This window comes from Anarhichas minor, unplaced genomic scaffold (assembly GCF_050575085.1).
Source record: "Anarhichas minor isolate MPS153535 unplaced genomic scaffold, ASM5057508v1 ptg000031l, whole genome shotgun sequence".
Classification (NCBI taxonomy): Eukaryota; Metazoa; Chordata; class Actinopteri; order Perciformes; family Anarhichadidae; genus Anarhichas; species Anarhichas minor.
In genome coordinates, this window is record NW_027466477.1 from 1,239,052 (window position 1) to 1,257,312 (window position 18,261).

At 44.4% G+C, this 18,261-nt stretch overlaps 1 protein-coding gene across 1 annotated transcript in view; it reads left to right on the forward strand.

Moving 5' to 3' along the window:
- fat4 (FAT atypical cadherin 4) overlaps positions 1 to 18,261 on the forward strand; it is a 98,060-nt gene that overhangs the window by 71,904 nt on the left and 7,895 nt on the right. The window contains exons 7-14 of the mRNA XM_076105196.1: positions 2,313 to 2,493; positions 5,169 to 5,419; positions 5,674 to 10,023; positions 11,532 to 11,636; positions 12,041 to 12,348; positions 15,889 to 15,974; positions 16,890 to 17,069; positions 17,559 to 17,683. Of these exons, the coding sequence (XP_075961311.1) occupies positions 2,313 to 2,493; positions 5,169 to 5,419; positions 5,674 to 10,023; positions 11,532 to 11,636; positions 12,041 to 12,348; positions 15,889 to 15,974; positions 16,890 to 17,069; positions 17,559 to 17,683 (5,586 nt within the window). The remainder of the gene's footprint in view (positions 1 to 2,312; positions 2,494 to 5,168; positions 5,420 to 5,673; positions 10,024 to 11,531; positions 11,637 to 12,040; positions 12,349 to 15,888; positions 15,975 to 16,889; positions 17,070 to 17,558; positions 17,684 to 18,261) is intronic.

Here is an 18,261-nt window from a genome sequence, read left to right on the forward strand (position 1 = left end):
GTGTCTTATGGTTTCTGTTCCTCCTTTGGGATGAAACATTTGTTTACTGTTACCTCTGTTTGTGCCATTTATTTTGCTTCTGGAATTCAGCTGTTTATTCTAAAAGACCATGTCAGCCACTTCTGTTCTGACCAGAAAACCTGGATGCATGTCAAGCTTAAGGTCGAATGTCTGTTTATTATCACAAAGCCAGGCAGCGAAGTGATGTTACAGTAAACTATCTCAAATCTCATTTTGTGAGGAATCCCCCTGTCCTCCCGAAAGAAGCCGCGGTGGTCTCCAAACGCCACAATAATGTTCAAATTTGTTGATCCTCTTAAGGGAATTCTGTTTCTCCTCTCTGCCCACGGGGAGGTCACAGTTCAGTGTCAGCAATGTAGCAGCAGCCGCAGAGCTTGTGGGGGAATTTCATTTCTTTCCCGAGGACACTTCTTCAGTTGGTTGGACACTGTTTGTCCTACCCTGCCAACCCGTCTCACTCCCAATGCGTCAAGCACCAAAGCTCAGTGCCCCTCCGCGTCGTATACCGATGCACCGAGGTACACTTTAGCATCTGTATGAGTAGCCCTACGCAAACTAACTCCCATGTAAACCCACCTGAGTCATTACAAGATGGCAAGAGCAACTGACGTAGTTTAAATAGCGAGGGAAGTCTGTGCAGGATGGTTGGGTCACGCAAACACAGGACTTTCACCCAGGCGACCTCTGTTCATGTCCAGTGTGAAACCAACTCTACGTTGAGTTATTTTACCTTAGTTTTGTAACTTCCAGACTTTACTAACAGTTGAAATACCTAATATCTAATCCCAGTGCCTGGACAATAAGTGTCAATGTGTCTAAAAGCAAAAAGGTTCTCAGTGATGCTCATGTTCCTTTTAGTTTGGTGACGTATAGTAATGTGTTGTCTGCCGAGGGAAAGATAATCCATCTCACTTCCAAATGAGAAGAATTGGCACCATATCTGATGAGCGCGTTGCCCTATTTTGATCAAATGTATAAGATAATCCACGCTGTCAGAGCAACAGATCCGTAGTGTCCCTCGAGCTTTCTCTTCTGACCCTCAACACCCTCTTTTTTTCTCAGATTCCTCATGTTTACATTTTTGCACAGCTCCGCATTAGGAGAGAATCTTTGGTGGCCACCGTCCAAGTGTTTTGTATTATCTCTTATTAATCCAGGCCCCTACGGTACGCAAGTTCAAGCATCTGATGTTTTCAACAGCTGAGAACACAGGCACCGGGGACACAAGCTCGGGATTGTGTATGTTTTTATTTGGGTGTGTTATAGTTGACACATTCACATGGATTCCTGAAGAGAGCTGCAGGAGGGAACAACTACAAGTTAGAGGTGGGAACAGAGCCTCGTGCAGCTTTTCTCAGTCCTCAGGTGCTCCCTGTCCTTATAAACAATGTAAATATATGCAAATCATTAAGAGCTCAAAATACCGCCAAGCCTTTAAAGATGTCCCCAAATCCCACATTGTGACTTTCAGTAACTACACTGAACGTGTGTTTATGTTTGGAATATATATCAGGCAGTGCAGCGTGCCTTTTAAGGATGGATTATAAAGGCCAGCTCAAGCAAGGCAGATGTCTGAATCTTTTTTTCTGTATTGCGGCTCATTTTCATCTGCTATTGATTTAAATCCATCCCCCCCAGGGGCCCAGCGAGCCCAGTTTCGTCACCCGCTCAGGGAGAAAAACGGTTAGATTTTTGCTGAAAATAGCACTTCTCCCTCACTCAAATTCCACAGACTAACTCGCTCAGTGGCGAGCACCTTAAAATAGATACCTCGCTGTGGAAATGAAATCTATGAGTGTCCAAGACCCCAGGAAGGACGCCTGAAAGCTTTGGTTTCAGAGACATTGAGCCCTTTTGAAGTGCTCTGCGCTGCGTTGATGTGGCAGTCCGACCGACGGAAACCCAAACCGGTGGCCAGGGAAATTTGCCTGCATTAACGCAGCAGGAATACCGTGGCTGAACCCTCACAGGAGAATGAATTGGTTCAATGTGAGTCTCGCTGCAGATGACAAGTCATGTGCAATAAGTCTCTGTGTGTCTAAAGTCAAAAATGGGAGTCTTAATGTTGCTCACATGTTACTGTTTCCCCCCTTCACCAGCTCGCTGTGGCACGAGAAAGGAGTTCCTAATTCTGTCAGTTAGAAAATGCTCCGTGTTCAGGTCTGTCATGTGGATGGAAAGTGTAATGAGTTGCTTCTGTCCTGGCCGTCGAGGCAGTTTCTCGCTGAAGGAAAAGCTAACCGCTATTGTCACTGAACGTTTTTTGAACCTTATTCTTCTCTCACCTCCAGGTTCTCCGTCTCTAAGCGGAACGGGGACGGTAACGGTCGTGGTGGACGACGTGAACGATAACGTCCCTGTTTTCACCTCCTCCTCCTTCCACACCACCGTCATGGAGAACGCCCCGACGGGGGCGGACGTGCTGCTGGTCAACAGCTCCGATGCAGATGTGGGCGTCAACGGTGTGATAAGGTACCCTCAGGCCTTCTGCTCTTCTCTGATTCCTTATTCTCATTTATTTTTAGAAAACACTTTTTTGTGGTATTCTTTTTGAGAACTAAAAGTCTAAATGTCCTCACTTTGGAGGGTTTTCCTTCTTATTCTTTTGAAAACATTTGACCAAAATATAAGTGTCTTACTAAAATAATAAACTTTATTTTAATATCACATCTCATACAAAATAATGCACCACAAAGTGCTTTACAATAACAGAGGATAGACGTAAAAAAAAACTTATGCTGACGTAATTTGAGACTTTCGAGAATTAAACGTAAACGTAAGTTTAACGTGCACGATTAATATTTCGCTACCGAGGCGTCTGAGGCCAGACACAAACAAGGATTCTCTCAATTTCCCGGCAGACACCAGTTCAATATCTATTTGTCTCTTTCTTTTGACCTTTGGAATTTTTTGTTGTTATGCTTTTATAAGACAGTTGAGACAGAAATGTGTGACGTCATGCAACAAATGTTCCCGGCCGCCAAATTCAAACTTGTGACATTGTGGTTCATGACCCCCTGGTCTCTGCTGCACTGCAAAGCTCTTTCAATCCAATTTATTTCTAAGAATAGGTCAGACTGGTGTAGCTATTCTGGTCATTCAAATGATATTGTCCTGAAATCACCAAAAATAGTCTAAATGTGAGATTTTATGTCTTTTCCTGAACATACAAAACAAAAGTAAATGTTTTTTACTGAAATCTTTAGATTTCATTAAGAAATATAAGAAAAATCATGCACCAGAAATTACCTCATAGTTTGATTATTTTTTTCCAGCGACTTCTGAAGGAAACAGTAGATCATTGCACTGAAGGTTTATTTTAATTTGTACTTTATTTGACAGATTAACGCAGGAATAAAATCTTTTCTTTTTTCTGCATTTCTTTACTATCCAGAGGAGATCTATGTAGTTCCAGTAACTACAGCGCGTAATCAGGTCTGCTTTACTTTGCTTTGATTCCCTGGTGTGCAAATATCCTCAGGACTGGGTTTTGGCATTCCTCACGCCTTCACTGAAACCTTTTACCTCATCACCAGCCTTGTGAAATTCCAGGCCGATGTTGCAATTGTTGACAGGAGTTAAGAAGCAGAGTGCAGAGTTTTAGTCAACACTCAAAGTCATTGTTCGGGCCGTGATTCTCAAGCCGGACCTCGGCTTTATCACACTCGCAGCCCCCTCCATGGGGGAGCATGTAAGAGCTTCTGGCCGGTCTCTCTCATGCCAGACACTGACTCAAGTCCGACCCGTCCTCCCTCCTCCGAAACCCCACTGGGTGCACATTGGGGGGGTACCGCACTGCGCTCCAGTTTCCAAAAACATGATAATGACGATGTTAATTGTCTATGACAGCATGAGTTGTGCACATCGGGGGTTCCAGGCCCTTAACGGAGACCAGAACTGGTTACTTTCAGTTATTAGTTTGATTCTCGCAGCCCATTAAAGACAAGTCCCAAACCTGGACTTGTCTCTGGACTGTGTTCGTATCTTTGGACAGTTTATGTTGTTGATGGTGTCCAAATAAGCTTTGCATCCTCTCTGCTCTCACGCGGTGTTCTGTAATTTGTCGACCCATCTCTGGAGGGCGATGCTTTTTCAAGGAGCCTTTTCAAAATATGCACTGGTGTGTACATGTATGTGTCAGTTTACATTACGTCTGGGTCCTGCTGGTGAAACATGATATTAGTTTGGAAGCCAAAGACTGTGGCCCTTCAGTCCTCAGAGTTGCATGTTATGTGGTCTTTCATTCGTATTGTTTGTCATGTATTTTTTATTTGAGTTCTCCAGCCTGAACCACAGTGGCTCTCTGTGAGCAGTGGAGCAGAAAACAGCGGCTGCATCCGATACAATGTGAAGCTGGATGCTTAAATCAGTTAACCAACCGAACTGATGTCAAGCCAGTACAATGTGGTGGCCATTATTGGGTATATTTTTCTATTAAATGTGCTTTTGTGAAGCTGGAAACAGTGCCCTCTATAGACCACATCATGACAGTACTGAACAAGAGCCTTCAGCCTTCAAGTGCAGCAAACAATATGTTCAAACTGTTTTAGGAAAATGGCTTATGGAACACCTGACGGTCAGTGTTTGTATTAGAAACACTTGTAACAATACAATTTACTCACTGTAACTAAAGATGTGCACATGATGCAGAAACTGAAGTAGCTCCATAGCCACTGAAAATAAGTAATTATGAGAATTGTAAGAACTGAAAGAGTGATTGTGTGATTTCATACTTTTTACTGTCCTTTCACTACGTAATAATGTATTTGGAACACAAAAAAACACATAAATATATGTAGGTGTAGTTTGTATTTTATCTGTTATCTTTTTCAACAATGAGCAGATTATAGTTAGAGCAGGTTTTGCAAGGTTTTCACTAATACAAATTGAAGATTGATTTTGCATTAGACCTGAATGTTGGAAATTAGTGTATTTGCATTTTTCCGGACAGGTAGAGACAAGTAAAAGCAATTGAAAGAAAATGACTGTATCTAATCACCGTATTTTGCCGGGATATTCATTAGAAATTGCTTTACTGACAGAATCGATTACTGTGATCACAAATAATCCAAACTCAATTTGTTATCTTGCCTCATCAAATTCCCAAAGCTTTCACTGAAACTTGTACTACTTTTTCTTTCCCACAGCTACAGTCTGACCGGAGGACACGGCCAGTTCTCCATCAATCCGGCTACAGGACAGATTATCACCAGCTCCCTGCTGGATCGAGAAGACAGGAACAATTACCAGCTGCTGGTTGTGGCAACAGATGGAGGACAGCCCCAGGGCTTGTCCAGCTCCGCCACCGTGTCCGTGACGGTGGCCGACATCAACGACAACCCTCCTCGATTCCACCACCACCCCTACGTCACCCACATACCCGCCTCCACTGCAGCAGGTCAGTACATGCCTTTGAAGACACCTGATCTCACTGTTGCTGTGCTCATAGGCCAGGTTCAGTTCATTTGTCATCAGAAAGGAGCCTTCTGCTTTTGTTCAAACATGGCATCCAGTTTTAAAGATATATATCTTACATTATTTTGAAATAAGGCTTTATTTTTACAAGAAAGTACATATTGTATGCAGATTTGTGCATTGTCAGCATCTTTAAAATAAAGACAAATTATCATAAAAACTCATTTGTGTCTTTAGGGTCCCTGGTCTTTGCTGTTACTGTCACCGACGAGGACTCAGGCTCCAACGCCCAGCTGCACTACTCCCTGGTAGGGCGCAACTCCGAGAGGTTCAAGATCGACCCCGTCAGAGGTGCCATAACCGCCAATGAGAAGCTAACCGGAAGCTCAGAAGTTACCCTTACGGTTCGCGTAAAAGACGGCGGAGCTAACCCCAAAACCGACACGACCACCGTGACTGTCCGCTTCGTCACTGGAGGAAACTTCCCTGTCATCAAACTGAAGGAGCGTGCATTCACGTTCCCAGAGAGCCAGCCGACCAACCACGTTGTCACAACGGTGACAGGGTCCTCTATGAGGGGTGGGCCGTTGTCATATTACATCGCCAGCGGCAACTTGGATAACGCCTTTCATATTGACCAGCTATCGGGCGAGTTATCTGTCAGACATCCCTTAGATTATGAGCACGTTCAGAAATATGTTCTCTGGATTGAGGCCAGAGATCAGGGCTTTCCACCTTATTCCTCTTATGAGAAAGTGGAACTAACAGTGCTGGACGTGAATGACAATCACCCAGTGTTCGATAAGGATCCTTTCCACGCTGAAATACTGGAGAATCTTTCGCCTCAGCGGGTGCTGATGGTCTCTGCTCTCGATCTGGACAGCGGGCCTAATGGACAGCTTGAATACGCCATCATTGATGGCAACAAGGAGAACAGTTTCAGCATGAATAGAGCGACTGGTGAAATACGAACCACCAGGCCACTGGACCGGGAGAAGGTGGCTCAGTACACTTTGAAAGTCAAAGCCACCGACCGTGGGTTGCCACCCAAAAACACAGTGGTCAAAGTGCTAATCAACGTACTGGATGTGAACGACAACGCCCCAAGGTTTTCAAAAATCTTCAGCGCTACAGTTGCTGAAAATGCCCCAGTGGGTTACACTGTCACCAGGGTCACCACCACAGACGAGGACGCTGGTTCAAACGCCATTAGCCGATATTCAATTACAGACACCAGCCTTCCATTCAACATCAATCCAAACACAGGAGACATAACAATAAGCAGGCCACTCAATAGAGAAGACACAGGTCATTATATTGTCAAAGTGTCTGCCCATGACTCTGGCTGGACAGTAAGCACAGATGTCACTATATTTATTACGGATATTAACGACAATGCCCCCAGATTTAGTCGCCCCTCATACTATCTGGACTACCCTGAGCTCACGGAGGTGGGCTCCCTGGTCACACAGGTGTCTGCCACAGATCCTGACGAGAGTTTCAACGGCAAAATCTTCTATTTCATTCGGTCCCAGTCAGAGTTTTTCCGAATCAACGCCAGCTCTGGAGAGATATTTGTGAAGCAGCAGTTGAAATATCAGAACTCGACGGGTGCTAGTAGCATTAATATAAACCGCCAAAGTTTCATTGTCACAGCCTCAGACCGGGCAGTCAAGGCTCTGATGAGTGAGACGACCGTGATTGTAAACATTGTAGACAGCAACGATAATCCGCCCGAGTTTGATTCGCCTAGCTACTTTACTCCCGTCACTAAAAGTGTCAAGGTTGGCACCAGGCTGATTAGAATTGTAGCTCACGACAAAAAAGACTTTGGCCTTAATTCTGAGGTGGAGTACTTGATAACAGGAGGAAACAGCTCTAGTAAATTCAAGCTCGATAAAACAAGTGGCTGGATTACTGTTGCCTCCTCCCTCACATCTGATATGAATAAATATTTCCTCATTGACATCACAGCCAATGACAGAGGAAATCCTCCTTTGTCGTCGCGAACGTCAGTTCGAGTTGCAGTCACGGAGGAAAACCACCACACACCTGAGTTCTCACAAAGCCAAATCTCAGCTATCGTACCTGAGAGCCTTGTTGTGGGAACGGCAATAAGGACTCTGTCTGCTAGAGACAAAGACAAAGAAATGAATGGCCTTATCACATACAATATTACTTCAGGCAACGACAAGGGTCTGTTTTCGCTTAATAGTAAGACGGGCGTGTTGTCCTTAGCTCACCCTCTGGACTTCGAAGAGAAGCAACAACATGATCTTAGAGTTTCAGCCACTGATGGTGGTTGGATTGCAAAAACAAGCTATGTCTCCGTCACAGTACATGTGACCGATATGAACGACAACCCTCCTGTGTTTGATCCCGACGAGTACTTCCCCATTGTGCAGGAGAATGTTCCCAGTGGCACCACTGTGGTCAAAATGAACGGCACGGACCGCGATTCGGGAGCCAACGCAGTCATGGCTTATGTGATACAGTCATCAGACAGTGACCTCTTTGTTATTGACCCGAACACGGGCACCATCACCACCCAGGGCTTCTTGGATTACGAGGCTAAGCAGGTCTACCATTTAACAGTAAAGGCCTTCAATGTCCCAGACGAGGAGCGCTGCAGCTTCGCCAATGTCAACATTCAGCTTAAGGGAGCCAATGAATACGTACCCCGCTTTGTCTCAAAACAGTACTACTTTGAAATATCTGAAGCTGCTCCAAAAGGCACAGTGGTCGGGGAAGTGTTCGCCAGTGATCGAGACCAAGGAGATGATGGAGTGGTTTACTACCTCATTTTTGGGAAGAGTAGAAAGAAGGGCTTTGGCATCAACAGGAAAACAGGCCAGATTTATGTCACAGGTACTCTAGACCGTGAGAAAGAGGAAAAGATTTCACTGAAGGTGTTGGCAAAGAACGCCGGAAGCATCCGGGGGGCAGATATTGACGAGGTGTTTGTGAACATCACAATTCTTGATGCCAACGATCCTCCTGTTTTTACCCAAGAACTGTATGACGTGCAGGTTAGTGAAGGTCTATCGCCTGGTGGTCTTGTTACCTTTGTGAGTGCTGAGGACTCAGACTCTGTCCCGAGCTGGAGCCGATTTTCATACTCTATTGCTCCTGAGTTTGATAAAAATGTTTTCACCATCAACCCAAAAACTGGCCAAGTGTCCGTGGCTGCAGAGCTTGACAGAGAAACAACTCCTGTGTATAATCTTACAGTTCTTGCTGTGGATACTGGCACACCTGCTGCAACTGGAAGCACCACCCTGATTGTGAATCTGGAAGATATCAATGATAACGGTCCAACTTTGACAACCGCCTATGCCGAGGTAATGGAGAATCAGAGAGCTGGCATTGCCGTTACAACACTAACAGCGTCTGACACGGATCTACCGCCAAACCAAGGCCCTTTCCTATTCAGCCTTCTCGGTTCTGGCTCTGCAAACAGCTACTTCAGCCTTAGTCCAGCTGGAGTGTTAACAACCAGTCGGGAGATTGACAGGGAACAGATTAGCGACTTCTACCTCTCTGTTGTGATCAAGGACTCTGGTGTGCCTCAAATGTCCTCCACAGGAACAATTCACGTCAAAATCAACGATCAGAACGACAATCCCTCAGAGCCGAGGTCCATGGAAATCTTTGTCCACTACTTTGGGAACATGTTTCCTGGAGGTTCTTTGGGAGATGTCAAACCCCAAGACCCTGACATTCAGGATAGATTCCACTGCTCCCTTATTCCCCCATCCTCCGGCCTGTTTAATATCCCAACTGGAACATGCAGCCTCAACTCTAAAGCCCGCTCAACAGATGGAACTTTTGAACTAACCATCCGCAGCAGTGATGGCGTCCACGGTTCAGTCAGCAATACAGCTCGAGTCCTCTTCATGGGTTTCACGAATGCCACAGTGGACAACAGCATACTAATTCGACTCCACTCTCAAGGAGTCAAAAGTTTCCTTACCAACCACTACCTCAGCTTCCTACGCATTGCCAACTCTCAGCTAGCAGGACTAGGCACCGGGGTGCTGCTTTATGGAGCATTTGAACTCAACAATCAGACTTTCCTAATGGCAGCTGTGAAACGAGGCCACGGACAATATGTCAACCCCAGTGGTGTGGCTACATTCTTCCAGAGTATCAAAGACATTTTATATAGGCAGAGCGGGGTGCAAATAGATGCGGTGGACCATGATCCATGCACGCGCAACCCGTGCCAGAATGGAGGCAGCTGCAAGAGGCGTCTCAGTGTCGGGCCCGATATGAAGACAGAAGAAAGTGTCCCAGTGATCCTTGTTTCCAACTACCCCCTGCAGCCCTACGCCTGCAGCTGTAGGCCAGGATACACAGGAGCCCTGTGCGAGACAGACATCAACGAGTGCCAGCCATCGCCCTGCCACAATGGCGGCACCTGCCACAATCTGGTGGGGGGTTTCTCCTGCACCTGCCCTGAAGGTTTCACCGGGATGGCCTGTGAGAGGGATGTCAACGAATGCCTTTCCAATCCCTGCAAGAACGGGGCGCTTTGCCAGAACTTCCCCGGCGGCTTCAACTGCCTCTGCAAATCCGGCTTTGCAGGTACTACACACGCAGGAGTAATTTTATGTCCGACCACACAGTCACCCGTGTTAGACTTGGGGACATGTGGGGACACACACTCACACAATAATGTACTCAAGCACATATGGCTTTGGGTCCAAGGAAAATATTTTCTTCTGAATGTTTCCGAGAGGTGTTGTAGCCATAGCATACAAGCATGGCTGCCAAAGACAGTTTGTTTTTTGGATTACTAGTTGGGGGGTATCAGCTGTGATGCATATCACCCTGCCATGTTTGCTTTAATAAAAAGGATGATTTCGAAGCTGACCCCTGTCGGGACATGAGTGTAGACTCCATACACAGCTCACCAGTATCGCGTTTCATTGTGTGCCTTCATGTGCATGCAGCTATGACCACACACAGATACAGTTCTAATACAACTGTACACACAAGGACTTTTTAATCAAGGTTTTCTCATTTGGCTCTGTTTTCAGTTGTATGACAAATGAGCGGCTTTATGAAAGATCCAATCAGGTCGTTTCATTTGGAAATGTAATGAATACACTGCGTTATTACCCTCGATAAAATGGGAGTGGATTTTAAGTGAAATTACTTAGAACAGTCATTTCCATCCTGCATGTTGTCCAGCCTCTGACTTCAGCATCTGAAAGACATTTTCAAAGTGGGCCGTGGCAGGCGATTTGCCTCAAGTCAAGTCATTACTGTCGCTTTTTATTATGACGATAGAAAATTACCACAAATCTTTTAGATTTCATCAAGATAAATGACCCTCGTGAAGAAATACACCTATTGACTTACAGTAGTTTGCATGCCCTCACAGTGAACTCTAAAGTTCCTGTTTTCCCCGCCTGGTCTTTGGCAGCAGAATCAATCTCCATTAAGCAACTTGTCTCAGGATTTACAACCTAAAATATATTTGCAGAAGTTCATTGTCAGTTTTGTTTTGTTTTGTGCCATGCCTGGATCATTTATTGTGTTCTTTTTTATTATCAGTGTCACATTCCTTATCATGATGTTAACATGTTTGTCTTTCTGCAAAAAAAAAAAACAGCCTTGTCCAAACGTTGTTTGATCTTGCAGCGAGTTTGAAAATCTAATTATTCTTAGTGAGAAAAATTCTGCCAATTGAATGAGATCATTTCTTTTTTTCCTATGGAAGTTTCAAGATGTTTTGGATCAAATGATGTCATCTTGGACAAGTGATTTCTATTCCATAATAGCATCACTTGTGTCAAGAAACATTTTAGAATAAGAGAAACTGCACTTAAAACAGATGAAAATACATCTTCATGTTATAAATTTGATGGTTGTTTCAGCAAAAACTATTTTTTTAAACACGCTACAACTTCAAATGATTTGTTGGAGCCCAGATATTTTTCTTTATTTGCAGTGTATTTCTCAGCTGTGAGGTGATGTGAGGCCTGCATGACTTGGACTGTGGGGGAAGTGAACTGTGTTCCCCTCGGGGGTTTTCTGTGTTGTCTGCCACCTCATCCATTTTAATTTGTGTTGTTGTGTGAACCCAGGCAAAACGTGTGATTCCATCATCAATCACTGTGAGTGTAACCCTTGTTTTAATGGCGGCTCCTGTCAGAATCGGGTGGATGGATATTACTGTCATTGTCCGTTTGGTAAGTAATAGTAGGAAACTTTTCAGGGTATGAGCGAGCCTCTGTAAAGTGGAAAACAAGATGTTTCAGTCATGCAGTCTCCCAAAAGAAAGTTATGACATTATTAATCCATGATTTAAATGTGGACATTTAAATGTGGACATTTCATTTTGTCTCTCCATTTGTCATGATTTGTATTGCTGCTATCATCAAAAGGCCTCCAATTTGGGCAAAACGATCTTTTTGTGGAGCCAAGATTATGACCTGACAGCATTTAAATCTGCTTTGTTATTACTAAATACGGAACTTATTATGTCGCTCGATAAAGATTCTGTTTTATCTGTAGATATTTTTATCACAGCAGCACCGTGAATCATTCATTGGCTTCCTCTCTGATTCCTCTTTTGGTTTGTTTCTGTCCTCAGGGGTTTTCGGCAAACACTGTGAACTTAACAGCTATGGCTTTGAGGAGCTCTCCTACATGGAGTTTCCGTCTCTGGATCCCAACAATAACTACATCTATATCAAGTTTGCTACCCTGAAGAGCAACGCGTTGCTCATGTACAACCACGACAACCAGACCGGAGACAAGGCGGAGTTCCTGGCTCTGGAGGTCTTCGAGGGACGGATGCGCTTCTCCTTCAACTTGGGAAGTGGAACTTATAAACTGATGACCATGATAAAAGTTTCAGATGGGCATTTCCACACAGTCATCGCCAGGAGAGCTGGGATGGTAAGCACGGCTATTTAAATCATAGAAATGATATCACATGTTAAATGTCTTTCATCATGCATTCTTGAAAAATGTAGTGGCTTAATAGTTCTTATGGGTTTAGCAGCAAAAACATTCATGGTATGGACTTACAACGTGTGCTGCACTATCAATAGTGTTTATGTCTTGGGCTTTTATAGCTGGAACCTGCATCCAAATGTGGCATTATATTCTTTTTTGCACCATCAGATGATAATTAAACCCCTGAAACCACGGGTAGCTCAGCTTATGGTTTTCACGGTTTGTAATTATACTTTATTGCTCATTGTGATTTACAATACGAGGATCCAAAATGGCTCTGAATGTTGAAACTCTGTCTCCTGTGCTCTGAATGAGAGGCTTCTCTCTGCCAGCAATGCAGTGGCAAGGAAAGAGTTGGAAAAAAATCCGACCAGGCCCTGTCAATGCTTCTATAATGTAGCTCTCCTGCTGGACTTCAAATCTGTCATTTCCCACCGTGCGCCGAGAGTTTCATAGGAAGCTGGTAAAATCGTTAAATTGTCAGTTTTAAGATGGTGCAGAGTGACGGGATGGAAAGGAATACAGCACACGTCGAGACCTGTGATTCTGTCCGCATCTTGTGGCGAGCGAGTATTATGCAGAGGCGGTCGTGTAACGGCTCTCGAAGAATGAGACAGAAATATAAAGTGAACCCGAACACTATGTTTGCAGAAGGTGCTGTGGGTCATTTCGGTGGTCAGGCTCAAGGTCTGTTTCCTTCTGCCTCCTGGATTCTGAGCCGATGTCAAAAGCAGACAGAAACCACGTACACGGTCGCGCACTGCTTCATCTCGAAGGTTCCAAATAATCAGAGGGAGCAGAGAGTTCACAGATTCTGTTACAGTCGTAATTATACGTCATCGTCCAAAACCGTTTAATCGTCAAATTTGTTTGACAGTATGTCTCGGCACAGTGAGTTTCACAACAGGAGCTCATGTTAGGGTCAGAACAAAATAGCAGTTTGCCAATGTATCTAATAAGAAATGTGTTGAGTGTGTAGGCTGATATGCATGACATTATCACAGGTTTCAGTTGTGCTGTTTGAACCTGCTTTCATTGATTTATTCTTTGTTGGTCATGCACTCGGGAGGAGTGCAACAAGCTGTAAGCACAACATTGATTGGGGGGAAATATCTGTGAGCCCTAAAAACCCAAATAATGAGCTGAAGGACGTAAGAAAAGGGGACCCCTTTCACATGATACATACTCATTTAATCCATTGTTGATATATATATCAGTGCGGCCAGCTCTTTTTAAATGAAAGTAGATAGCATTAGTTTCAAAAGTTGCTAAAAGTCACCAGTTTAGCGGTAGTGTCGGTTGACTGAAAGCACAAGGAGAGGAAGAATGTGAGAGCAGTGCAGTTGTTGTCTTTTAATGGGTACATTCAGTGTTTTCTCACTGTTCTTCACATCCGGTGGTCAATAGTTCCCCATGAAAACTGTCAAAGCTACATCTGTGGATTATCCTGAGTGGCTGAGATGTCATTTTTGCAATGCTTTGATCATAACTAATACGCCTTTGATTAGCTGAATTATTTGTCCTAGAAACAAGCAGAAAACCTTGATTCAGTGTCCGCACCACAACAAAGAGCAACGCTCCCTTCATTATATTAGTCACGGGGAAAACAATGATCTCCAGAGGCGCTTCCTTCACATTTCCTTCGATGATAGCCAAGCACAAAAAAAAAATCTTTTTGTGTTACATTCGGTTTTAATTTCCATGGGGGGTTTCTTGAGATGCATATATTCTCCACCACAGTGCGAGGCCCTGGACAGTGAGAGCAGTGTGTTCAAGTCGTGGCTGTAGCGCCTTTGATCACAGGGAAAGACGTTAATGAAACATTCATGTGGTCCTGAATCTCTTTATGGCGCTTCAGAGAGTCACGAATGTGTTCGAGACAAGCGAGTCCTGTTGTTCCTCGCCTCGTTGTGTGTTTTACGTCTATGTTAGTGTCCATGTGTCGGACTCAAGCGTGCTGTGAGCGAGAGTGTGTGTGCGAGTGTGTGCGCGCCTGATGGGGTCGTGCTCTCCTGGGTGATTTGTGTAGGAGATCCAGGCCTAGTGTGGTCCGTGTTTACTTAAGATCCAGGAGAGGTGGAGCGTGATTGCCCCGGTTTTTCAACACTTTCACACACTTTTCCGGACATTTTGCTCACCAGCCCATTTCATTTCTTCCTGGTAGGGTCATTTCCTCTCAGAGCACCGCGAGAGAGAGAGAGAGAGAGAGAGCAAGAGAATAACCCACATCTGGACAAAAGCTTTAGTACCATTAACGGGAAATAGGAAATGTTTCACTGTAATGTATGGCTTTTTTTTCATGCCACTCGCCCGTCAACCGGCGTGATGAATTGATGAAAAATAATTGGCCTACATGCCATTTGGTGGACAAAGCTTACATTAACAACAGGGCCGAAATACTCTGGGAGAAATAACTGTAGCGGTTGAAGTGACCCACAATGGGTTAAACCAGAACCCTGGAGCGAAAGTTATGCTGCAGTGCATAAGAAGATATTTAGTCTGGCACACTTGCATGGGTTCCAGTGATAAAGATGTGAACACAATCAAATTATATTTAGGCAAAAAATCATGTTGCAAATAAGATCCCTTTGAATATTTTGATATCAAATCCTCCTTCGCTTTCATAAAACCTCAAACCGGTTCTCCCCTAGGTTCACACTGTTACGTCAGCGCTGTTGCCGTTGTTTGCATCGTTAGCGCGGTCAGCACTGTTAGCTGCTAGCCGCCGGCTGAGCCGTCGCCATGTTGAGAGCCCTGTGGAGGCAACATCTCTGAATTATATATAGAGAACTTTTTAAAGGAATAGGTCAACATTTTGGGAAATACCACTCTCTTGTCTCTATGCAAAATGTGAAGCTAGCACCAGCAGCTAACTTAGCTTAGCACAAAGACTGGAAACAGGGGGAAACAGCTAGCAGGGCGGTGTCCGACGCTAACAAATTCCACGTACCAGCAGTTATCTATGTTTTTCTTGTTCTTTGCTTTGATTAATGAACATGCATGTATGTGTTCTACATTATTCCTTAAAATGGGGTTTCACCGACTGTATAATTGTTTTGATCCATTTTTGTCTATTTAACTACCTCACCTAGATTGCCATAGAGTAGCCCTGCTAGGCTAGTTAGTAGTGAATGAGCAACTCCACCATGAGTCTACTTTTCCAAAGAGCTTATTCGGCTCCACCCACAGACTTTGACTTTAACTAAAACTCAAGTTAGCTGAGCGACATCTGGAAGAGAACAGTTTGTATTGAACCAGCACAAGTGACACGCTCACTCACACATGGCACTGATTATAAAGAAAGTAAACAGACCGACTACAACCTTCAACTACGTCAACCACAGACTACCAGAAATTGTTGTTTAAAGATGTTGTGTCAAAAGGTCAATAATTGACTGAGGCAGTGTGACTTCACAGTTGTTGTCTTTAAGACAATCACACGTAACATGCGTGTGTGTGTGTGTTTCTGTAATATTTTAGGCTGCATCCCTGACTGTGGACCTGTGTGGTGATGACCAGGAACCAGGCTACTGCGCCGTGAGCAATGTGGCAGTGCACACTGACTGGTAAGACAAATCACACACCGAAAGTACACAGATGTTCTGTCTCTATGATCCAACTGTATACATTAAAATAGGGTTGACGGTTTCAGGTCCAAGGCTTGAAAATCTCAACGCATGATGACATTTTCCGTGTTTGGCTAAAAAGTGGAAAGTATTACAGAACCAATAGTTTTTCTGCACCTTGTGGGAACATATGAGCAGATTTTGAACTCCTTGTCACTGGTTGCATTTCTTTCTTGTTTTAATTTAATATTGGGCTTCAGTCTGACAATAGGTTTTTTTTTCGTCAGATATGTTCATCCACACCGTGTGTTTGTTGAGTTTGGCTCTGTCAAAGAGGTTAATTCTGCTCCCAAAGCTGAGCTAAGACTGCAGAATACAACACAGCTCTATTTTATTACTTCTTTACTGTGAAAGTATCTGGATGAAAGCGAATCACAAAACAAGTAAAAATGCAATCCTCGTACATTTCTGTGCACTGATGATACAAAAAGTTACTCAAGATCAAAATGAAGCCATCTGTTGTAAATATGCAATATATCATGTAAACGTTCATCGAATAACTGGGTCACCATTGCCTTTACACACCGCTCTGAGCCAGGCCTTGTGGGGTGAACATTTGACACTGTACATGTGTGTGTGTGTGTGTGTGTGTGTGTGTGTCTGTGTGTGTGTCTGTGTGTGTGTGTGTGAGAGCAGAAGGTTTATTTTGTGAGGGTCTCAGGACCCTGTTGTTGTGAAACTCGATGACCCGCAGTGTCTTTCTGTATAAGTGTGTGTGTGCGTGTGCATGCATACTTGAATGCATTTATAAGCTTTTTCTGATTTCTGTTCATATGCACTTTTGTGTCTGCGTGCATTTAAGTCTTTGTGTGCTTGTGTTCATGTGTGTGTGTGTGTGTGTGTGTGTGTGTGCAGGATCCTGGACGTGCAGCCCAACAGGCTCTCGGTTGGAGGCGTCAGGTCAATAGAACCCGTCCTTCATCGGCGCGGTCAGGTCGCCACCCACGACTTTGTCGGCTGCATCATGGAGTTCGCCGTCAACGGCCGCCCGCTGGAGCCCAGTCAGGCGCTGGCATCGCGTGGCATCCTTGACAGGTCCGCATACCCAAACCCCCCCCGCACCCACCCACCCTTTTACTCCCGCTTTCACCCTCTCTCCATCATCTCCCTCTTCTTTCCATCTGTCCGTCTTCTCTAACCTCCTCGACTCTCGCTGTGGGACATCTGTTCACACTCCCAAACCCTCTCGAGAGTTTTTAAAAAGATGTGTTTTTTTTGTTTTTTTTTATACAAATGGCAGATTTTTTGACGGGGGAAACCAATTGCAGAATTCCGGAGATTTCTTTTTCTTTTCTGTCCTGCTGGTGAATAGTGAGGCGAGAACAGATCTTTTAATATGCTAATCCTCTTGGGGTTCTTTATGAGTTTTTTTTGTATCGCAGTACGGGAGAGAGAAATCACGGCTCATCTGCCCCCCTTTTTTATTCCTTCTTTTTTTCGGCGGACCCCCCCCCCCCCCCCCCCTCCCCCGGCTGTTGCGGCTGACTTGTCAAACTGACGTTGTGTTTGTCGTCGTGTCTGCAGATGTCCGAGACTGGAAGGAGCCTGCACCGCCAGCCCCTGCAGACACGGGGGCACCTGCTTGGACCACTGGTCTTGGCAGCAGTGCCAGTGCGTGGATGGCTTCACCGGAAAATTCTGTGAGAAATGTAAGTATATGCCTTTTGAAGTTTTATTGCTGAGGCTGCACTCATTAAGGAATATTGTATCATGATTATTTATGATTCTTCCTTCCTCGAACGATGAGTCATTGAACTGCACTGCGTAGCTTAACGAGCCACATAAATGCGTTTTAATTTAAAGCATTTGTGTGTTTAATGATATTAATACTCAAAATCAGAGAACTTAAACAGACTGAGAGGCACTGAAGCAAACAGAAACCGCCAGAAACATGTAGCTACTGTGTAAGTAAGCAATGTTACCTATAATCAATACCACATTTATTTTGAAAAGTTCATATTGTTACTGGTAACAAACACAGTTTGTAGCTCGAGAGGTCTGCACTTGGTTTCTCTATGTTTGCCGTCGGGATTGATCTTGTGGGAAATGTGCTGGTTTGCTTTATGGCACAAAACAGGATCACAGCACTTTTCCTCTTATAAAAATGGAGCGTGCTCTCATGTGTTTCTTCTTCAGCAAGAGAAAAATAAACATGGTGCCAGGGAGTTCAGGGAGTGACGAGTAGGAACATCCTCTTCACAGAAGGAAGAAATGAGGTTTATGAGAA